Genomic DNA, 24,315 nt, shown 5'->3' with positions numbered 1-24,315 from the left:
AAGCCAGGGGATCTTAGCTTGTTGGTCTTCGTGGGGGTGGGACCCGCTGAGCCAGATCACTTGGCTCCCTGGCTTCAGCTGCCGTTCCAGGGGAGTGAACCTGTCTTGTCGGCTTTCCAGGTGCCACTGGGGTATTAAAAAAAAAGGTGGGGTGAATGTTCTGTCTTGCTGGCAGTCCAGGCGTCACTGGGGTATGAAAAAAAACCTGCTACCACTAGCTCACTTTCTGCCCAAACAGCTGCCCAGTTTTGTGCTAGAAACCCAGAGCCCTGGTGGTTGTATAGATACTGGAGGGAATCTCCTGGTCTGCGGGCTGTGAAGACTGTGGGAGAAATGCAGTATCTGGGCCAGAGTACAGGAGACAGTCCCAAATGACTTCCCTTGGTTAGGAGAGGGAGTTCTCTGGCTCCTTGTGCTTCCTGGGTGAGGCAGTGCCCCACCTGCTTTGGCTCGCCCTCATTAGGCTGCAGCCACTGTCCAGCCAGTCCAATGAGATGAACCAGGTACCTAGTTGGAAATGTGGAAATCACCTGCTTTCTGCCTCACTCTTGCTGGCAGCTATGCACAGGAGCTGCTCCTGTTCAGCCATCTTCAGGGACCTTAGTGTTTTTTTTTTTTTTCTTATAGTTTTTGTGGTGGGTTGGTCTTTTTCTTCTATCCTTTCCGTGCAAACATTTAGCTTTTTATTTATTTTTTGAGAGGGAGTCTCACTCTGTTGCCCAGGCTGGGGTACAGTGGCACAATCTCGGCTCACTGCAACCTTTGCCTCCTGGGTTCAAGTAATTCTTTCCCTCAGCCTCTCATGTAGCTGGGAGTACAGGTGCCCACCACCGAGCCTCGCTAATTTTTGTATTTTTAGTAGACATGGGGTTCCACCATGTTGGCCAGGCTGGTCTTGAATTCCTGACCTTGTGATCTACCTGCTTTGGCCTCCCAAAGTGCTGGGATTACAGGTGTGAACCTCTGTGCTCGGCCACATTTAGCTTTTAATTCACCTGAACTTATCATGGTATGTGTTATAATAAGAAAATTGATTGCTGTCATCCCCAAATTGTCTCAGTTATATAAAGTATTTTAAAGCTTGAGAGTCCATGTATTCGTGTAAGGTTAAAAATGAGATAACTTGGTAAAAAGACTAAAACCTGAAACTGTAATATAGATACCTTTCATGTCAGAATTGCTGTGTCTAGAGAGGTTAGGAAAATGAAGCTCAGAGAGGTTAATTATGTTAAGGTCCAAAGGCTGTATATAAGTAGATTGAAATAATTGTTGAATCCGTATTTGCCCGTAAGAAGTAATCTGACATATGGGACTCTCAATATATGTGTTTCTCAAAGTTACTTACTCACAGGACCCCCTTTTATGTTTTGTAGTAGAATGGGAAATACTAATATTTTGTGGATTTGTGTTTTATGCAACATATTTTAAGAAAGGCTTTTCTTATTATAAAGTCAGATCTCTGGTAGACAACAAAATATGAACTAGCCAAAACATGTCTATCATTATTTAATTAATTTTGCTTTCCAAAATAAAATTAAGCTTTTAAAGCACAAAAATTTTAAGATATTGGTAAGAGATAGGGTGGAAAAAAAAAACTCCATACTTTTCTTGATATTCTGTGAGAAATATGAAACGTAGGTAGCCTCTTTCTTCTTTAATAAATTGTACTTGAAAACTTTCAGGAAGTACATAATTATTTATATTAGAGGTTGACAAATTACAACCCATATGCCAAATCTAGTCAGCTGTCTGTTTTTGTAAATAAAATTATATTGGAACACAGCTATGCTTATTTGTTTATGTCTTGTCAGGTGGCCGCTGTTGTGTGTCAGAGGAATATGGAGAAGATGTGATAGAGACATTATAGCCACAGTGCCTAAAATATTTATTTGGCTTTTGAAAGAGCAAACTCTTTCTGACCCCTAGTTTAGTGAGCTGCATTTCTGCCTACTTTACTTCATATGCTTTATCTGCATAAAGAACTCTTTCACTGAAGTTCTTGGCATTTCATCCACTGTAAAGTAAGTCCCCTGGAAGTCAAGCTGAAGTCTTTTTCTAGAAGTTATATTATGGCCTGGTTTTAAACTTTTGCAGACATGCAAGATTCCATAGTTTTGCTCTCCTGAATGACATATAGCTATAAGGCAGTTGTATTGGCATGCCTGGCTACTTCTTGCTGTAAACCTTTTACTGGTTTAATGAAAATTGTCCTAGGATAATAGGGTAAATAGACATAGCTAACATCTTTTGAGTGCTATATGCCAGGCTCTGTTCTAAATTTTTCGTATATTATTTAGTTTATTCCTCACATCACCTCTGTGAAGTAGGTGTTATTACTATTATCTCCACTTCATAGTTGAGGAAACGAAAGTGTAGGGAGATTAAATAACTTGGTCAAGGTCATCTAGTTCTTAAGGAATGGAATGAGATTTGAAACTTTTCCTCCAATTTTCTTGCCTCCTAATTCTTTGATTCTTGAGATGAGTTCTGGGCATATTTCTTCCTCCTTATTATTTTCTCCAAGCTTCTGTTTCCACATCATCTTTGAACTTCCTCCTTTACACCACCCAGTCTAACTGTATTCTCTGATGAATTTCCAGGAGTTCATTCTTTCTTCCTTGATGATCATAATTTCTAGCTCACAATCTTCTCTATCCAGTCTGCCTCTGTATCCTGATTTAATGCCACCATTAACTCTAGTTCTTTCTTGTGTTTTTCAACTTTATATATCTACAGGAATGGTCAGACCCTACTTTCATCACTGGGAATTGTTTTGCCTTTATCATGAACTCTGAATTTCTACATTTTGACTTCTGGACAGTTCACTTACAAACAGCTCTTACATGCTAGTGAGGCTCTTTAATTCAGTCCTTTTCAGCATTTTGTTTGCATAGAAGTCACCTGGAAAGCCTTATCCAGAAGCCTGGGTCACACCCTCAGAGATTCTAATTCAGCTGCTGAGGGTCGATGCCCATGAATTTGCATTTCTATCACCTTTCCTGCAAATTTTGAGGCAAGTATACCGGTCTATGGACTCACATTTTGAGAAGCATTACTCTAATACTTTGCCCCAGAGGATCTGTAAAACTTTATAATCTGGCTTTATAATGGAGGCCTGAAGCCTCCATTCACGTTCTTTGCTTTTTTTACTTTTTATTGATGACTTCTGTAATTACTGAGACAAAGGCCTTCTGATGAGAACTCTGTTCTATTTTCTTTTCTCGAAATGAGAGTTTTTTCGTTTACCCTTTTCATATTCTTCTCTTCTACTTAGTCCCTTTGTTTTACTTTGTCCTGTTGACTTTTGGCTCCTTCTCTACTATTAACCTTTTTGTGTCTTGGGTTATCAGTTTCCCCTTCTATAGTGAATTGGCTTTTTTCTGTCAACCTTCAGCAATGGTCAAATAAGCCCCTTTGCTCAAAATACTGTTCCCTCCCATATTCCCACCTTCAACCTGTTTTGGAAGAAAAGTAATGGCCTAACTTCTTCACTAGCTGTATCTTAATTTTTTGCAGTCTGCTTTGGTTTCCAAAATTTTACTAGATTCTTGGACCGACAGATCAAATGACACCTATGTTTTTGTTTGTTTGTTTTTTGTTTTTTGAGCCAGGGTCTCACTCTGTTGCCTAAGCTGGAGTGCAGTCTCTGCCTTCTGGATTCAAGTGATTCTCCTGACTCAGCCTCCCGAGTAGCTGGGACTACAGGCACGCACCGTCACACCCAGCTAATTTTTAGTAGAGATGGGATTTCACCTTGTTGGCCAGGCTAGTCTCAAATTCCTGCACTCAAATGAAATGCCCCTCTTCGGCCTCTCAAAGTGCTGGGATTACAGGTGTGAGCCACCGTGCCCAGCCTGGTGTTATTTTTTTTTTTTGAGACAGGGTCTTGCTCTGTCACACACACTGGATTGCAGTGGCACGAACATGGTTCATGGCAGCCTCTCCTGAGCTCAAGTGATCCTCCCACCTAAACCCCCTATTTTAGCTGAGACTACCAGTGGGTCCCACCTTTCTCAGCTAGCTTTAAATTTTTTGTAAAGACAGGCTTCTCTATGTTGGCCATGCTGGTCCTGCACGCCTTGGCTCAAGCTGTCCTCTCACCTCTGACTCCCAAAGTTCTGGGATTGAAAGCATGAGCCACTGTACCTAGCCAACTCCTAGGTCTTAAATATATAGTCCCCCCAGACTTGCAGTATGTGATACTATCCTTTCTCTCTTAAAAGTTTTCTACCTTTGCTTTTCACTGACTGCTTTTTTAAGGTCTCACTGTTCTAACTACTTCAGTTCTTGTTCATATAGTACTCTAATCTGTTAACAGCTTTTTCTTAAAGTTTGTGATGCTTTCCCCACCATCTAAATCTCTGCTATCCAGTATGGGAGCCACTAACTGCATGCACCTCTTTAGCACTTGAAATATGGTCAGGTCAAACTGAAATATTCTGTAAGCATAAAATACACACTGGATTTTTAATATTTAGGTTGAAAAAAGAAGGTAAAATAGCTTACTAAATTTTTTTTCATGTCAGTTACATGTTGGTAATACTTTAGATATGTTGGGTTAAGTAAAATGGTAAAATTAATTTGACCTGTTTCTCTTTACTTTAGATATGACTACTACTTCTGTAGCTTGACTGTATTTTTTTTAGATAATGTTGGTCTAAATCTCATCTTTCCTTAGACCTGGGTCAGTTTTCTCTCTACTTATAAAGTAACCTTCTGAATTATAGTACCAGCCTTCTTAAACATTTGGTCCTCACCCCCCTCACCCTACCCACCTTCCCAATATACTTAGCTTTTTCAAAACAATAGTAATTCCCATAGTGCTCTTCATGTAGTGGACACTATATATATATATACACACACACACACACACACACCACACATATCTGAAAAAAATGGCTAATGTTACCACTTTAGGATACTTATGAAAATTGAGGCCTGTTGTGATGTTTGTGCTTAAATTGGTGGTCAGTAGGAGAGGTATTGATGTGAAGGGGAAAAGAGACATTATTCTACTCTGAGCTATTAACATTTGGCATTTAACATCCCCCAAGTGTGTATAGCCACCCCAGGCCACTGATAGCTCTGAACTGTTATGATTTTACTGCCATCTGGTGTCAGGATTAGGAAACTGTAGTTCAGCATTTTGTCCCTTCAATAGAGGAAAGTAGACAATCTTTCCTCTGAATATGGACGTACTCTTCTCTTTCCCATAAGCAAGTTATCAGTAAGAGTTCATTTAATTTCAATGTAGGAAACCTTTATTTTCCTTCTTAGGATACTCTTTCCTTGGCTTCTGAGATAAATGCATTCTCCTTTCTAATGTTTCTCTGGCTATTCTCTCATTCTGTGACAGCCCATTTCTCTCCTCATAGTATAGTTATTTTAGCCTCACTTTCTAGGCCTGCTGTTCTTTTTTTCCTTTGATTTCATCTATACCATGGCTTTAAGTACTGCCTATTTACAGACAAATTTATATTGATAGCCAGACATTTCCTCTGAGTTTCAGACTAGTATCTTTAGTTACTTACCTAGATATTACACAAACATCTTAAATATAACATGCTTCCATGAACATGTGGATCTCCCACCTTTATCCTCATTTTTCAAATTTATTTTTCTCATTTCATTAATCTCTCTTGCCAAAATTATGGTAATCAGCTTGGCATCCTTGTCTTTCACACTTTATTAGTAAAACATTAATCATGTCTCATTAAGTCAAGAAGGTATATTCTTGAACATGTATAATTGATGACCCCTCACCTGCTCCTGTCTCATCTAAGCTACCACTGTCTCTTGCCTGGACTAAGCTAGGTTACTCGTTAGTCTCTCTACATCCATTCTTGGCTGCACTCACGTGTTTTATGTGTATTTGTCCAACGTCAGCTTCTCTATTATCTTGAGAGTTCTGTGATGGCAGGAACTGTGTACATTTGGTAAACCATTGGGTCCCAGCACCTCACACAGTTTCTAAAACCTGTTTATTTAATACCCATATTACCACTCTGGGTAACCAGTGCTATTGGTATGACCCTTGTAGTTTTAGTGACTAAACTAGGGCTGGAATTCCTTAATGCTCTATTTCAGTATTAGTGTTCTATACCAGGTCATTTACCATAAATTAATTTAAGCTGTTTTCTGCTTTTTCCCAGGGAAACTTACTTGTGTCTGAAGGGACAATATATTTGGGGTGTTCATCAGCTAGTGTTCAAATGAACTTTAGGACAACAGCCTACTTATATCCTATGGACTGCCAATCAATATGCTGAAATAATTTTGTAAGCATTTGAAATTCGATGCTATTGGTTTGTCACGTAGCACTCTTCTGTCTGAAATTTTAATATTCTTCAGTGTTGAAGTACATTTGTTAAATCATGGATTAAAACCTGTTTCACTCTTTTTTTTTTTTTTTTTTTTTTTTTTGACGAAGTTTTGCTCTTGTTGCCCAGGCTGGAGTGCAGTGGTGTAATATCGGCTTACTGCAACCTCTGCCTCCCAGGTTTAAGCGATTCTCCTGCCTCAGCCTCCCCAGTAGTTGGAATTACAGGCATGTGCCACAACACCCAGCTGATTTTGTATTTTTACTAGAGATGGGGTTTCTCTATGTTGGTCAGGCTGGTCTCGAACTCCTGACCTCAGTTGATCCACCTGCGTTGGCCTCCCAAAGTGCTAGGATTACAGATTATCCACCTGCCAAAACCTGTCTGACCCCTAAGTGTTCTTTTAATAGAGGCTCTATTTTATTTAGTAATTTTGATTTGCTTTGACATTTTAAAATGGTTTTGCTTTATAAGGTTTTACTACTAGGGCTTACTTGGTACTTTTAGTTGATATTTCTCAAGAAATTTAATTTATAAAAGTAGACATGATTTATAAAAGTAGTTATTTAGAGATGGGCAACAATCTATGTACTGAGGATACAAACTCAGAGAGGAAGAATTTAATAGGCATGTAGCAGGGTTTCTCAGTGTTGGCATTATTCACATTTTGGACTGAAGGGTTTTTTGGTGTGTAGTGTCGGAGGGCATGTCCTGGGCACTGTAGGAAATTAACAGCATTTCTGGCCCTTACCCATCAATGGTACTCTCCTCCCCTTGAATATCCCTTGAAAACCAGTAGTTGCTGTACATAGAAGGGGATAACTGGCCATGATGTGTCTTACTTGGGAAACCTTTGACATTTCTAAGTGTTTTTGAGAATGTAGCAGCTGTGTGGTGTATCATTAATGGCAAAGAGAAGTAGAAACTATATAACCATATGTTTTTTACATTTTAGGATTTATGCTTGCCTGAAATAAAGTAACTTTTGCACTTACCCACCTGGTTCTGTTCCAAATTGAAAAATGGTGCATTCTAAATCATATTTCACTGATACTGTTTTATTTTGTTAACTGACTTCAACAGTTAGGTAGTGATAGGAAAAGAGAACCAAGAGTACAATTTAAAAGTTGCTTAGAATCAGAGCTTTTGCCATTGAGCTTGTGTATATAGGGTATAGAGTATAATTAACTCAGTTTATGTTTTTTTTTTTTTTGTTTTTTTCAAAGGGACATGAGAGATGGCTTTAGAAGAAAAAGTTTCTACTCTTCCCATTATGCAAGAGAACGGTCTCCTCATAAAAGAGACAATGCTTTTTTCAGAGAATCACCTGGTGGCCGAAAGGATTCTCCACACAGCAGATCTGGCTCCAGTGTCAGTAGCAGAAGCTACTCTCCAGAAAGGAGCAAATCATACTCTTTCCATCAGTCTCAACATAGGAGTATGTATTTTAAGACTTCCTTTTTTCTCTCTCAGCCTCCTCTGTTGGGAATGTACTTAGTCAGCTTTCCTTGTAGATGTAAGGGATTTTTAAAAAGTTTTTTCTTTTGAAAAATTTCAAACTTAGAGAAAAGATGTTAGAATAGTATAACAAACACCATACAGACACATTTTTTTCAGTGCGTCTGTATTTGAAGTGGTATTCTGCATGACACTTCACCTTTAATTTTTTCAGCATGTAAAAGAGGTCATTTTTTTGGGATCAGGGAGACGGGATCTTGCTCTGTTGCTTAGGTTGGAGTGCAGTGGCATGATCTCAGCTCACTGCAACTTCTGCCTCCGAGGTTCAAGTGATTCTCCTGCCTCAGCCTCCTGAGTAGCTGGGATTGCAGGTGCACACCACCATGCCTTGCTAAGTTTTGTATTTTTAACAGAGATGGGGTTTCACCATGTTGGTCAGGCTGGTCTCGAACTCCAGACCTCAAGTGATCTGCCCGCCTTGGCCTCTTAAAGTGCTGGGATCACAGGCGTGAGCCACTGCCCCTAGCATAAAAGAGGTCTTTATAAATCCTGCCCTGAAAGTTATACATTCTTCTGTTTTCCGTTAGTTCCGGTGCCAGTCCAACCTCTTTATTCTTCTATTGGGTGATATCTATGTATATTGGACATATATGTTTTCCATTAAAAGTAACAGTGGTCTTCCGTAAATATATGGTATAGCCTTGTAAAATGTATTTTTATTTTATTTTATTTTTGAGATGGAGTTTCACTCTTGTCATCCAGGTCGGAGTGCAATGGTGCAATCTTGGCTAACTGCAACCTTCACCTCCTGGGTTCAAGTGATTCTCCTGCCTCAGCCTCTCAAATAGTTAGGACTACAGGCATGCACCATCATGCCTGGCAAATTTTTGTATTTTTAATAGAGGCAGGGTTTTACCATGTTGGCCAGGCTGGTCTCGAACTCCTGACCTCAGGTGATTCACCCTTCTCAGCCTCCAAAAATGTTGAGATTACAGGCTTGAGCCACTGTGCCTGGCCAGCCTTATAAAGTTTAGAGTGAGAACTTCTCTTACTCTTTTCCAACCTCCAATTAAATTAATTTATATATTTTTAATTTGGCATGCCTGAACCTAAATGGCATTCTGTACAATCTTAGCATGTCATCCTGGTTGAGTTGCTTAGTATGTGTTAGAATAAATCAATGACATAACTACTTTTCTAGAGAAAGCATTCTTATTTTCTAGACTTTGCAGCCTGCAGTGGAGCTCATTCACAAAACATTTCCTTGTGCCTTCTATGTGTAAGCACTGTGTTAATATTATACAATGATGTCTCTGTCACTGAGGAACTAGAAAATAGGTATATATTTCTCACCAGCTAACACCAACTTTATAATATGTTAATATATAAAATATAACTTTGATACAATAATTGATATGTCATAAATGAGTTGACATGAGCATATCAAGGTGAGAAAAATTAATTCACACTCTGGGGACTGAAGAACATGTTATAAAGGAATGACATTGGGCTCATCCTTATTTCAGATTTCCACTAGTAAAGACATGCCTTCTAGTTAGAAGGAATTATGAGCCAAGGTGCAGAAATCAGAAAAGTTCAGGATATTTCCTTTTCAACATCGTTCTCATTAACTGTCTTTTTTCAGATAATAAGAGTTTTAATTTAACAGCCTTTGCCTCTTGCATGGTGAAAGTGATGGAAAACCATTTGGAATCATCAGATTGTCTTCCCTTGAAGTTGTGGCAAGATTCTTAAGTTTGGCGAACATTTATTAATTGTCTACTCTTTGCAGAGATAGACAGAGTAGGGCTTCCCAAAAACATACTTTTGGATACAGGTGTATGAATGATCATGCAAAAGATAAGAAGGTTATTTGAAACAAACATAGGCTGGGCACAGCAGCTCATGCCTGTAATCCTTGCACTTTGAGAAGCCAAACTGGAAGGATTACTTGAGCCCAGGAATTTGAGACCAGCCTAGGCAAACATAGTTAAGACCCCTTATCTCTTAAAAAAAGAAAAAAAACAATTAAAAAAACTGGCTGGACATGGTGATGCATGCCTGTATCCCAGCTACTCGGAAGTCTGGGGTAGGAGGATTGCTTGAGCCCAGGAGTTTGATGCTGCAGTGAACTGTGATCACACCACTGCATTCTAGCTTGGGCAGCAGAATGAGACTGTCTTAAAAATACGTAAATAAGTAAATAAATAAAGTAAATATTTTATGTCTCTATAATACATAAATATATGCCTGATTGTTCAAATGTGCGTGCGTGTGCACACACACACATACGCACACACACCCTTAAGAAGATAAACAATCTCTCAGCCAAGCTTGACCCCCGTCCTCCAGGCCACATGCAGCCCAGGATGGCTTTGAATGCAACCCAAAACAAATTTTTAAACTTTCTTAAAACATGAGGGTTTTTGTTGCAATTTTTTTTTTCTTTTTAAAGCTCACTGCTCTGTCACCCAGGCTGAAGTGCTATGGTGAGTGATCTCAGCTTACTGCAACATCTGCCTCCCAGTTCAAGCAATTTTCCTGCCTCAGTCTCCCTAGTAGCTGGGATTACAGGCATATACCACAACACCCAGCTAATTTTGTATTTTAGTAGAGACGAGGTTTCACCATGTTGGCCAAGCTGGTCTTGAACTCCTGACCTCAAGTAATCCACCTGCCTCGGCCTCCCAAAGTGCTGGGATTACAGGCATGAGCCAGTGTACTCAGCCCTCAAGACCTTTTTTCTTTTATTGGATGTATATGACTTAAATCCATATCCAAGAATGATTTTCATTAAAGAAGAAGAAAATCTCTTTGGAAACTGATTATAAAAACTTTTTAACAAAACACGAGTAAAGAATCTTGAGATTCTTACTTGACAGCTTATAATGAAGTTATTAAAGATAGTTATTGGTGAATTAGTCTTATTTTTATCCTCAACCAGAAATTTTTGGGGAATGCATCTTCTTTCTGTTGACTTGCTTTGGGCCTCTTGTGGCCAAAACTCTTAAGATCTTGAGATGAAATGTGGATGGGCCATAATGTCCTAGGGTCTCCAATATACTTCACTCATCCTTTGAGGGCTCCTACCTTTAATATTTGGAGTGATTTAAAGTTGGTAGACTAAAATGGGGTAAATAGAATAAACAAGGCATATGACTTTAATGCCTGCATGTTTCCTTTTTTCTTTTTTTAAAGTTATTTAGCTTTGAAAGTAAAATTCTTTAATGAAGAAAAAGTTTGCTCTGGGAAAACTCTCTTTTCAAGTATTCCTTAATTACTTGGGCTGGGCTATGAAAATTTTTTCAATTTTCCTTTCTTGTTTTCAGAATAGTTACCTAAGATAGTCTTCAAAAAGTTAATGGAGGTCTTATTTTAAACAATACATGGGAAAAGTAACTTTTTTTTTTAAACTTATTTCGGATACCACTTTTTGTTTTAAATCTAAATGTCACAAATACTGCAGCACCTGGCTTTTCTTCAAAAAAGGACTGAGACGCAGGATTCTTCACTTCCCAGTCGGTTAAGCTATGATAATGAGCCATGTGTTAAAATTAAGTTTTTCTAGTATAAACTGAAATGTTGACAAAGACTTTAAATATTATTATAAGTATAAATAACAGGTTAAAGTAATTATGTCCTCATTTTAAAAATAAGTAACAATTTTTTGCCTTTTGTTTATACTTCTAGAGTAATTTTTCCTATTTTAATGATCACTATTGGTTTGGCTATAGTGATTTTACTACATTTTTAAATTTGCTAATTTCCCATTTTGTGCTTACACATATATACACACATTTAATGAAATCTACTTAGCCTTTTGAATTAATCTTATGGAACTTTATACTACTTCAGACTAATTAGCTTCTAAATCAAACTTGTTTTCATTCTGTACTTCACTTGTAAGAATATTCTTACTATGAGTGAGTTGGGCTGACCTGGTCATGCAATATGATTTTTAGTTTTTTTTTGTTATCCATGTTCACGTGCTAGCAGTGCAGATTGTCCTAGTTAACCTCATTTTTTTTCTCCTCGTAAACTTTCTTAGGTAAAATTGTTTTTTTAAATTTACCTCATATATTTTTCACTTGAAGTTTATTTTTATTATAATTAATGTAAATATCTCCACATTTGTCAACTCTAATACTTTTCTTTTTTCCCCTTTGAAATGATCTCATGTTTTCCTATCTTACACTTTTGTCATTTACCTTTTATTTAAGCTATATAGCATTAAAAGTGATGAAAAAATCACTAAGTTCAGTCTCCCACATCCATTCTTTGTTAAAGTATTAATATTTCTTGTGATAAATTTATTAAATTGCAGTCTAGTCCTTCCGTGTTTATGTAGCTCATTCTTTATAAAAGAATTAAAATCTTTTTTAGCTTCATCTTCTTAATACTAGTTATTCTTCTTAGAGCCATATATAAAGATTTCTTTTATGTTTTAACCTGTTATATATTGGAGGAGTACTATCATATTCTTCATGATTTTTTTTCCAGATTTAAATATATTTGGTTTGTTTTGCTATTACTTTTATTTGCCATGGTTTCCAGACCTTTTGCTTTCCTTATTTTCTGTTTCTTTTAAATTGTAACATCAGAAATGAATTTTTATTTTAGCAACCACATTTCATTACTGGATTATAGGCAACTGAAACCAAAGCTATTTTCACATATAACTCGGTTAAACAAAATGCCTCTCAGGCTATACTTTTTCAGGTGCAATTGTATGTGTGTAGTTAATACATTTAAAAAAAACAAAACAGAACTAGAAATGCTACATTTTATCTAATTAACTTTATAGAGTTCTCAAAATCTCATTTAGCAATTCTGTATATTAGCACCTGATAAGAACAGCTTGCATTATCTGCAAATTAAGTATGACTGATGTGTTTTGTATTAATCGTTAATAATTTATGTTGAGTAGCATAAGGCCAACTGTGGAAACCTCTAGAGATCTGTTAACCTGAACCTTGAATAGGCATTGTTTGTTGCTATTTGACAATTGTGATCCCTTGTCTTTACTATTATCTTGTTTTCATTTCCACTTGAGTATCTCCTGGGGTGTTGCTTGAAACTCTTAAGTTACAAAGTATTTCTTTTATCAAAACAGTGATATGAAGATTACCTTCCTTTGTTGTTGTAAATCTACTGTGGCTCCTGGAGATGAAACTACCACTCTGTTAATTCATTCTAAACGTTTGCTAGGATTTAATCCCACATTTACCAGTGATGCTCACATATTAATTAGTTTCTATGACATTTTGTTTGAAATTTAAAAATACTTTTACTTTGAAAGATTTGTAAGTTTGTTGTTTATTTTGCTTGGCTTCTGTTTTTCTGTAGCTCTAACTTTGGGCCTAACTTCCCTTATTTTCCTTATATCAACAGCCATTATTAAGAATAATGGCTTTCTTTTTTTTGAGAATAGAAGGTATTTTTTAAAAATGTTATTAGTCATTGGTGTTTAATTCTTTTTAAAAAACTTCTAAGACAACTGAAAGTATAATAATTAAAAGTACTGTTTTCAGACTTTTATATTTGGAAGATAGAGTTCATTTTTGAATGTCAATCTAACAGAAAAAGACATATGTCTTAAGGCCTGTTGGCTATGAATAAACCTTGAAGTCCCCATGATTTTTGATTTTAGCTGACATTCTTATTTTTTTAAACTATTCTAGTCTTATTGGTAATATAGCTGACATGCTGATACAATATTGAAATTTAATTCTGCTTTTAGCTGAAGGCTTTTCTGTGCAGATTTGAAGAGGTAATAGGAATATAGAAATAAAGCTTTATCATCAGATCATGTATATTAGGTTAACAGGGAGAGAGGATAAAATCATTCTCCTAGCAGCAAAATGTCCTAGCATTTCTTGGTTCGAAGCCCACTATATTGTGTTCAATACTTACATCTTTTAATCAACAAAAATATATTGAACATATATTGTTTGCCAAGCATGACAGATTCAGACTCTGCCCTCTGAGTTTATGATTTAGTAAGGAAGACAATTAAATAGGAATAAACATTTTAGATGCTATCTGAAGGGTGAGTAGAAGGTGAAGGATGCTAATTGAGAAGGTTTATGGGGATGAGTTATATCATGTGGAGTTCCTGAAGTATAATTTAATAGTTCTCTGAAACAATTTAGGCTGTCACTTGATCTTGACTATTAATGCACTGTTGAATTAGATTCTATAATATTTTCTTCTTCTTTGAGGATCCATTGTTTATTCATGAGAGCTTTGGCTATGAGTTTTCTAGCTAAATCTTAGGATTATAGCTATAGCTTTTCTGGCATCTTAATGATCAAGATTCTAAAACAGAAATCAATTAATGCCGTGTGTGGGCATTTTATTGTATCCCTGTTTTAGGACTTAGTATATCCTGTCAGTAGCAAACGTTGATAATGTGTGCAGATGATGTTTTCCTTATACATTTAAAAATGAGCCCACGTAATCTTAGCTGATGTGTTAAAGGAGAACTCTACTCAGAAGTGTACTTCCAAGTATTTCATAGTCATTTGGCCTTTGCTTTAACTTGTTGCATCTCTTACATGGAAAAAATGGATCTTGAGGGAAGCAGAGGTGATGCAATGCTTTCTCTTACCCTCTACCTGTTTATTTTCTCTGTCATTTTTGATGTCTTTAACACGAGAACATTTTTCTTGCGTCTCTCCATTTTCTAATTCATATGTTATTGAATAAATCAATAGATCTCTAAGAAACCATGTTCTTCCTAACCAAGAGTCGCAAATTCCCACATCTTCATCCATGATTTAGTAAAAGAATATTCTCATCTGTGTAGCCACATCTTCATTTATTTATATCTTAATTTCTCTTCAAATCTTCAGCTGTTAAAGAAGAAATGGATATACTGCCTGTGCTGGTGAAGGTTGTCTCTTGATGGAAGTTGCACTAAAAAATTCCTGGTTTGTCCCTGTTTGCTAAGCACTGCACTGAGAATCTGATAGTTTGCAAGGCATAGCCCCTAACTTTATCATCTCTAAATGATCAAGTTTTTTTTTCCCCTGCAGTGTCTTTTTTTTCCTACCTGGGTTGTCAGTAATGAATAGCACTTGTAGGATTGGATGAATCTGGTTAGATTTAATGTTTCTTTTAGCAGGAAAACACAGCAGCAACAAAGTGTATTTCTGAAAGATCCTGTTAGATTTGCATTCTTCTATTCCATTTTAGGAGTCACCAAATGCTCTGAAACTTGCAGAACTTCCTGAGTGTGTTTTGGAATGTTAAGCTGTTTCTCCGGCTTTTGATTTCACCTCAATGGGAAAAACATTATATGGAACCAGTATTTGAAATTCCTTTTTATTTCCTTCTTTTCCATTTATTCTTTCACTCATCAATGTATAGACAGGGATTTGATTTCTGTACTGCCACTTTCAGAATGTTTTTCTGGTTTCTTTCCTTTGTCCCAGTTTGGAACTCACTTTCTTTAGCAAGGCAGGAATGTTTTCAACGTTTTTACCTTGCTCTCAAGCAGGGAGGTAGTGTCAGCTTACAAAGATCATGTGTGAGATGAATTTGAGGTAATTGCTAAATAGCTAATTAGTAGCAGCCTGTTAGTTTAGAAGGTAGAACAATGAGTGAAAAAGGCAGAATTTAAAGACTTTTATATTCATAATGTTGATTGGAGACAAATAAAAATAGAGAGCAAAACAGATTAATGTTAGGAGGAACACTCACATTTAAGGAACAATAACCAACAAAAATGAAAGAGGAAGGGATAGCTATGAAAATGTAGGTGGGAGGAAACAAGTACAAAGATACAAAAAACAAATGGCAAAATATTAAGGAAAACTTGTTTATAAATCCTTAAAGTGCTATAGAAGAGGACAAGAAGAATGAGACCTTTCAGTTTTAATATGAGCACATCAGTGGAAACTTTGGTATGAAGGGTTTAAATACAGTGGGTGCTGTTTCTATTATCTCTTATTATGTTACAAAAAAAAAAAAATCCCAAAACTTAGAGAATTAAAACAGTAACTACTTACATGTTCATGACTGTAATTTAGCTGGGTAATTTTACTAGTCTGTTAGAAGATTGTTAAATAGTCCAAGCCTACCTAAGACAAGACTAATGGGAATCTGTAATTACATGTGGTAATGCCTACAGCATCTCTGAAGTTTGGAATAAAAATCAAAAACATCCACAGTGGTGTATTGGTAAACTGACTCTCCAAGATTAAAAAGATAAGATTTTTAGCATTTGCTGATAGCTATGGAGTGAATACTCTCATCGTAGTTCAGCTACCAACATGGAGCAACTGAAGACAAAGTTTCGAAGGGTTGCATGCAATCCACTCTCAGGAGCTAATATGAATTGGCCTAAGGCTCCAGTACCTTTCTCTGAAATACCACCATTATTTTGATTTGAGAAAGAATTTGAGGCAGCTTAATGAAATAAACACTTAATAAAATAGGATTAAATAAGTGGAGGAGGAATTTTGTATAAAGGGGAAATAAGGATAGGAATGTAAAAGTAAGAATAAAGTTGGTAATACATGAAATAAATGCCCATCATAAGGCTCTGAACCGTTGCTATAGGTGAACTAAGGGTTTGGACAAAACAAACCTAAAAGAATCAATAATAAAGTTAGTAGTGCATAAAATGATTGTTCATCATGAGGCTCTGAGCAATTGCTGTAGGTGATCTAAGGGTTTGGATGGATGCTGGGGCTCACGCCTGTAAACCCAGCACTTTGGGAGGTCGAGGTAGGTGGATCACGAGGTCAGGAGTTCAAGACCAGCCTGGCCAAGATGGTGAAACTCCGTCTCTACTAAAAATATTTTTTAAAAATTAGCTAGGCACTGTGGCAGGCGCCTGTAATCCCAGCTACTCGGGAGGCTGAGGTAGGAGAATCACTTGAACCTAGGGGCAGAGATTGCAGTGAGCCAAGATAACGCCACTGCCCTCCAGCCTGGGCAACAGAGTGAGATTCCATCTCAAAAGAAAAAAAAAAAAAGAAGAAGGAGGTTGACAGTGTACTTCACATTAAAAACAAATCAGCTTATCAGGAGAAAGAAAACTTCCCAGTTGCCAGAGAGACCCATGAATAATGAGAAAAGGATACTGCATCCTCAACATTATTGCAAGAGTAAAATGGCGATATTTGTATGTTTCTTGAAACATTTCAGGGCAAGATGTTGATAATGCCAAAACAATTCAGGAAAAATGTTACTTTCTCAGAAAAAAATGTAAAACTGGCAACTTGGGATCTGTAGTAGAAGGATTTGATGGCATTTTTATGGAATTTGTATCTTACTGGAAAAATACCTGGGACCCCGACTACTAGTATATGTAGGTTATTTAGAAAGATGATTCCATCCACATCATTGAGTTTGCAGACAATATTTGCTAACAGAATATTTCAAGATTCTAAATGTGGGATAATTAGGGACTCAACCAGTGTCCTTTTTTAACTTGGAGAAGTGATTCATCTTTCATTTTTGACTATGTATGCAGGTGTGCTCCTTTACCAGGCCTTCTAGTGTCAGCTTTATTGATGGAGAGAATTCGACTAGGTACTTCTAGTGATGAATAGGATTTGATCTTTGTCTTCAACTTTCAGTGTTTTGTCTTCCATGAACCTTTTCTCATTCCTTTCTGCCCTTGTTATCCTTGGCTGGCCTTACCCTGACAGTTTCCATTGGTTTCTGGCCTTAAACGGAGATTTTTTTTCTCCCATTATTTATTCCCCTTCAGTGGTGATTGCTCAGGGAGCCCAACTTGAAAGTAGGGTAGGAAAGAGTTCAGGGTCACCAGAAAATGCTCAGAAGTCCCTGTTCTCATCACTCCTACTTCTGGCTTCTTCTCTTGTTCCTCTTGGGCACAGAGGTGCTGGTGTTAATTCCTCCCTGCCCACCTTTCCATAGAGTCCGTGCGTCCTGGTGCATCCTACAAACGACAGAATGAAGGAAGTTCTGAAAGAGGTGAGTTTTGAGCTAGATTCTGATTTGGGATTGTGAAGGGGTGGGAGACTTGAATTGATAGAGGTTATGGAAATGGGGAAGTGTGTAACTGCTCCGTTAGTCTGTTGTTGAAACCAGAGTTAAACAACAGTAGACCTAGGTACTAGGATTTGGGAGGTATTTGTGGGCTGGTGTCTGGGCTAGCCATTCCTGGTTGGGAATAGCCACTCCATAGGAGGCTGAGATCTGTAGAATAGACAGGCCATTGGAAGATAGGACCTGACAACAATAGGATCAAATGATTTCTATTCACTTTTTTTGTGTTCTTTCTTTTGCTGTTTGTATCATTGTTTTTTTTTTTATGCTCTGCTGCTTGCTTTCAGCTTCCATTGATGCAAGAGGGATATATGAATATATGCAGGTATATGATAAGCCTCCTGTACTACCCTTCAGTGTTCCTTCACTTCTGCATGTGAAATTGGTTGGTAACAACTTAAATTAGCCTTTGGGCAGCTAAAATAGGAAAGGTCTAAGACTATGCTTGGGGACCATATGTTTGTAAAGGAAACACCAAGCAAAAGATCAACAGCTGCTTGTGACAGGTTTCTTTTTTTTTTTTTTTCATCTGTGTCTAGCTGGTATGTGCTAAAAAATTGAGCCTGTAATTATTGCCTTTACTGAACATAACGTGCTATGCTGATTGGTCCAGTGCCTCATCTTCTTTGAAGGGATTACTTATCTGAATAGCATTGGGAGGTCATTGCATCCTTGGGGTAGAAAAGTGAGGTTCATCTTTTTATCTGATTTTCGAGTGCTTAGTCTTTTCTTGAAGGACTTGAGCTAATTAGGTCATGGATATTTGGAAATGAATAAGCAATGACACTTGTTCCTCTGGGAGCTTTTGGCATAGTGGGATACACCGACACTATCATACTACAATGCGGAATTTGCCACATGCAATGGAAATACAATAAGGAATGACTAAATAAATCATGTTCTTGGCCATTTGGGATACAGTGGTGGTTCTTTTGAGTTTTAAGGTCTACAAGAACTTTGAAAGTTGCTTAGGGTGAATGCCTCTTGTGGTACCACAAGTTAAAAGATTCTAGGGCTGTATCTTTCTAAAGCTGTTGGAGCTTCAAAATTGAAATATTCAGCCTAGAGCAGGAGTTCTCAACCCCTGCACAGTTGACATGTAAGGCCAATTAATTGTTTGTGGGTGTCCCCCACAGCGGGATATTTACCAGCATCCCTGTTTCTACTAAATATATGCTGGTGACACTCTCCCACTTGTGGCAGTCAAAAATATTTGCACATATTGCCAAATGTCTGCAGAGGGGAGGTGCAAAATTGTCCTCAGTTAAGAACCACCAGGCTAGAGAAAGTGTTTTGGGTCTGTAGGACTTTAGAAAGGTGTTACTCACCACTGTCCTTGGTGGTTGGAAGTCTTTTAACCTCCAGGCCCTTATTTATCCATCTTGGCTGTGGCAGGAAAAGCTTAAGAGGCTTTTCGACTGAAGCTGGCTTTGCCTTGGTTTCAAAGTTATTTCACCTCTGCTTTTGCTCTTGACTGCTTTCCTGTTAATCCACTGTCCAGTCTCAATCAGCTTCTGTGTGACTCCAAACTCAGTGCCACTTTCTCTTCTCATGTTATTAATTTTGTTAGTTTTTCTAGCAACTAAGGGTGGAGGATTATATATTTGACACATATAGACAATTTGATGAGATGTTTTTCTGTAAGTAACATCTCACTGTTACTGATTTTTAAGATTATATTTAAACCCATTAGGGAGTTGTTGAAGCTATTAAAGTAATATTGTTTAAATGTATTTTCTGGCTTAAGTTTCTATTAAATAAATGATACGCATACAGCACTATGTGAGTAAAATGACAAAAGGTAAAATTAGTGACTTTATCTCATACTGGTTTATTTTTAACCATTTAATAAGTATTTGGGCATTCATTAATGCCAGGCACTGGATTAGTGCTCTGAATTATAGTTTTCTAATTTTATGTTTAAAACTGTCTAAACATTTCAGGAATATCTGCTAAAGTTCCTATATAGATCACTCCTTGAGCTACCTCTTAAGTAGTTCTCCTTGGTATCTATATAATAACTACCTTTGTATTTTTATTGTGATGTATCAAAAATTAGCATTTAGGAGCATGAAGGAAGTACCATTCGTGATTTTAAAATATGTTTTGCCTTTCTTGAGGTCTCTATGGCTCCATGTTTGCTAACTGGCAGTGATGTGGCCTAGACTGGCTTCTGTGATATCCTTTGATTCCAGGTTATTTTAGATTATTGATGGTGCTCAGCCTCTGAGAGGTAGTCTTAGATGTGAACCTATTTAATTTAATTAATGTAATGAAAAGTTTTAGTACTAAAATAAGTGTATGACCTCCTCATTAATTTCGTTACGAAATTACTTTATTGAAAACAAACTAGCTAGAAAAAAAATTACATCTTATATTTTCTTATATAGACAAAGAGAGGCCTGCCCAGTCTTTGAAAACATCAAGAGATACTTCACCCTCAAGTGCTTCAGCGGCTTCTTCATCAAAGGTTTGTTTTATTTCTAAAATCAGTTTAAAGAAGAATTACAAAATGAGATGGACTGACTAGCACTGATGCTTTTTTTTTTTTTTAACTGTTACACCAAGGGGGCTAATTTGCTGCATTTAAAAACTTAAATTTTTGGCTAGGAGTGGTGGCTCATGCCTGTAATCCCAGTGATTTGAGAGACTGAGATGAGAGAATTGCTTGAGGCCAGGAGTTCACAACTAACCTGGGTAACACAGCAAGACTTTATTTTAAAAATTAAAAATTAGCCAGATGTGGTGGCATGCATCTGTATAGTCCTAACTACTCAGAAGCTTGAGGTGAGAGGATTGCTTGAGTCTAGGAGGTTGAGCCTGGAGTGGGCTATGATTACACCCCTGCAGTCTAGCCTGGGCAACAGAGAAAGATGCTGTTCTCTAAGAAAAACAAACAAACAAAAAGCTTAAATTTTAAATAACCACAACTTGAAAATAACATCCCGAGTTTGCTATTTTCTGTGAGAAAAATGGGCAGTTTTCTCACTGAATTTTTAACACAGTCTATACTAAATAAAGTACTTATTGCTGCAACCTGTGTTCTCATCTTGACCATAACCAGGTTGCATGGGTTATATCTGGTTGATATTGCTTTTATTTGGGGGAGGTGGGTGTTTAGGCAGAGACGTAACATGTATGGTATATTTTTATCTCTTATTAATTCATATAGAAATTTTACGTTAGTAGGTTCATATTTCTATTGTATACTAGAGTGAGGGCTCAGGAGTTAAATTAATTTCTTAAGGACTTAGCTACCCCTCACTATGTCATCTTAAAACATAAATCCTCAGAAATTAAAAATTTGACAGTTTGCTGTTGCCATTTGTTTTCTCCAGTTAGAGGTTATCTTCACAGATCTCATAATCTTTCTCTTAGCCATAATGGTTGTTACATTTGTTATTTGCTTCACTTCTTTTCGTTCTGCTTTTTATACTTTTTGGCATTTCAGAAAGAGTAGATACCACCTAGCGGTCTATACTGGTTGTTCAGGGGGCAGCTGCTTCCCTGCCCCAGAAGGAAAAAAAAAGTCTGCTTTGTAATAACTAGTATCTTTGAAACTTTCCTGGAAGTCTGAGGGTTCTGGGATGCTGGACTTTGAATAACAAACACCAATTGAATTATGGTTTGCTCTTAATCATACCAAGGATGCTTTACCCACCTGGAAGACTTGCTTGTTTTTCATGTCAGGTAATAGATGAAAGAAGAGTGAATAGTACCTGCCTATTAAAGTCACTACAAAAATTTACATTATTACATATGAAATATTTTCTCTGAGATATACTGCTATCTGAATATAAGTCACAACATAGAGTTTTATGCTGCATGTTAAAATGTTTAGTGGAGAACAACCATGTTGGATTTTTAACTATTTTTGTCTGATAGTTTCTCGTATATAAACTCGTCCAACCCTTGGCCCAGGATGTCTTTGAATTTAGCCCAACACAAATTCCTAAACTTTCTTAAAAACATTATGCGATTTTTTTTTCCTTTTTGTTTTTTTAAAGCTCACCAGCTATGCTTAGTGTTAGTTTATTTTATGGATGGCCCAAGACAGTGCTTCTCACATCGCCCAGGGAAGCCAAAGACTGGATACCCCAATGTATATGTTTGCATTTTTGTTACACAGACTGTAAAGTCTTTTTTTTGGGGGGGGGGTATATAAAAATATATCTGTATATAAAAATACAGATGAGATTTCGCTATGTTGCCCAGCCTGGTTTCAAACTTTTGGTCTCAATGATCCTCCCACCTTGGCATCCCGAAGTGCTGGGATTATAGGCATGAGCCACTGTGCCTAGCCAGACCATAAAGTTTTAAAATGGAATAAAAATAGCACAATTTTAGATCCATAGTTATTTTATGTATTCAGAAGATAGCGCCTTCTTTCATTTGCCCAAGGTCACATGGTAGCCGTGGGGAGCTTTATGAACTTAGATTTTCCGATTTGGTGAACTTTGGTGAACTCTTTCATGTAATGGCTGCCCACATGTTGGGATACTTTTTCAGCGTTTGTTAGTTTCAAATGATAGGTTTTCGAATGTGCATACAGAATGACAATAAGTTATAGTAGGCTTTTGCTTCATTCTTTTTTGTGGGACAGGTAGGGGTGGGGAATGGAGTTTCACTCTGTTGCCCAGGCTGGAGTGCAGTGGCGTAATCTTGCCTCACTGCAACCTTCACCTCCCAGGTTCAAGGAATTCTCCTGCCTCAACTTCCCAAGTAGCTGGGATTACAGGTGCCCATCACCATGCCCAGCTAATTTTTGTATTTTTTGTAGAGATGGTTTCACCGTGTTGGCAGGCTGGTCTCGTCTTGAATTCCTGACCTCAGGTGATCTACCCTCCTCAGCCTCCCAAAGTGCTGGGATTACAGGTGTGAGCCACCATGCCCAGCCCCTTCATTCTTTGCTAGACAGAAGTCTTATAAATACTTGTTTTTGCTCTTTATCTTTCTCTTAAATAGGCTCCCTCACCCCTTCGAAAAACCCCCAGCTTTCTTGGATATATTTGTGTGTATGTATGTGTTTTCGTCTACTAACTAGCTTTTTAAAAAACCTTCTATTACTAAGTTATAATAAAGGTATTACTTATAATACCTTTTTACACTTATATATGGGAAGGACTTTAGAATGAGCTGTTTAGGCTTCCACAATGTTTGTGGAATATACTTCATATAGATATATTGCTATAATATTCCAGTAAATATTGTAAATGGCCAGCCAGTAGTTTGATGAATTTAATGTGTGGAAAGACATCAAATGACCTTTTTAGTTTAAAAAGAAATGTCTAGGCCAGGTATGGTGGCTTACGCTTGCAATCTCAGCACTTTGGGAGGACGAGGTGGGTGGATCACCTGAGCCCAGGAATTCAAGACCAGTCTGGCCAATGAAGTGAAACCCCGTCTCCACTAAAAATACAAAAATTATTCCTATATGGTGGTGCATGTTTGTAATCCCAGCTACTTGGAAGGCTCAAGCTGGAGAGTCACTTGAACCCAGGAGGCAGAGGTTGCAATGAGTCGAGATCATGCCACTGTACTCTTTCCCCTCCATCCCCCCAAAAAGCCTAGATTTAAATTCCAGCTCAGCATTTATTAGTGACTTTGGGCAAGTTACCGTCATTCAGTTTTTTAGTTTATAAGTTGGGAAAATAAAGTTCTGATCGCCCAATGGAATTCTTTTTAATTAAAGTACTTCTATTGGTTCATAAATAAAAGCACTTTATAAATGGTAATGCCCCATAAGTTCAGTGCCCAGCACTGTCACTCACAAGAGGGATATTTGGAATCACTGATGTGACCTTAGAGAAGTAAACCTTAGTAATAGAAAGATTTTTTAAGTAAGAGACGGTTATGCAACTAGGCATGGCAGGGCATAGTTGGTGAAAATGTATGCCAAGGAAATCAGATGAAATTAGAGAGTTATCATAATGGTCCTAAGGAAATAATTTTTAAATTTGTGCTTTACCATTTATATCTTATTATACAAAATAAGCCTTTAAACAGTACTGGGGGAATTATATCTGATCCAGAAAAGACATTTTACTACCTTTATTTTTATATTGAGCCCATGGGCTGATTGATTTTCAGGTATGTTTTAGTATAATAGATTCACATCAGTGAATATGGAAAAGAGACACTAAAGTACCAAGCATTATTTTAGATACTTTCAGATCTATTACCTCCTTCAATTCTTACAACTGCTTTGTAAAGTGAGTATTATTAACCCTTATTTTGTAAATGAAGAAACAAAGGCTCACAGGGTCATAAGTTATGCATATAAAGTCATCCACCTAGCAAGTCATTAAACTGTGATTGAAAACCAGGTCTGTGTATAACTGCAAAGCCCATACCCTGTTCAGTATTGTATGCAGTTAGATACAGGAGCTAGTGGTCGGATCAAAAAATGAAATTTAAGTTTAAAAATTTTGTGTAAGGAATAGGATTTATATAACTCATGATATAGTGTAAAAATAGCTTATTTGTACATGTCTGTTGTATTAATTAGGAG

The 24,315-nt window shown here is 37.2% G+C and overlaps 1 protein-coding gene across 50 annotated transcripts in view; it reads left to right on the top strand.

The window, feature by feature from the left end:
* PPHLN1 (periphilin 1) overlaps positions 1-24,315 on the top strand; it is a 164,777-nt gene that overhangs the window by 82,396 nt on the left and 58,066 nt on the right. For 21 of the 50 annotated variants that reach the window (XR_013522700.1, XR_001913489.4, XM_078338897.1 and 18 more), the window contains 3 exons: positions 7,547-7,758; positions 17,673-17,729; positions 20,195-20,274. Coding sequence is in view for 47 of the 50 variants with exons in the window: in XM_078338897.1 (XP_078195023.1) it covers positions 7,547-7,758; positions 17,673-17,729; positions 20,195-20,274 (349 nt within the window). In the remaining 3 variants the exon portion in view is untranslated. The remainder of the gene's footprint in view (positions 1-7,546; positions 7,759-17,672; positions 17,730-20,194; positions 20,275-24,315) is intronic. The other 29 variants (XR_013522701.1, XM_078338894.1, XM_078338890.1 and 26 more) reach the window with 3 other exon arrangements.

This window comes from Callithrix jacchus, chromosome 9, assembly GCF_049354715.1.
Source record: "Callithrix jacchus isolate 240 chromosome 9, calJac240_pri, whole genome shotgun sequence".
Taxonomy (NCBI): Eukaryota; Metazoa; Chordata; class Mammalia; order Primates; family Cebidae; genus Callithrix; species Callithrix jacchus.
The sequence above is the reverse complement of the archived record's forward strand: the minus strand, read 5'-3'. Positions and strand labels throughout refer to the sequence as shown.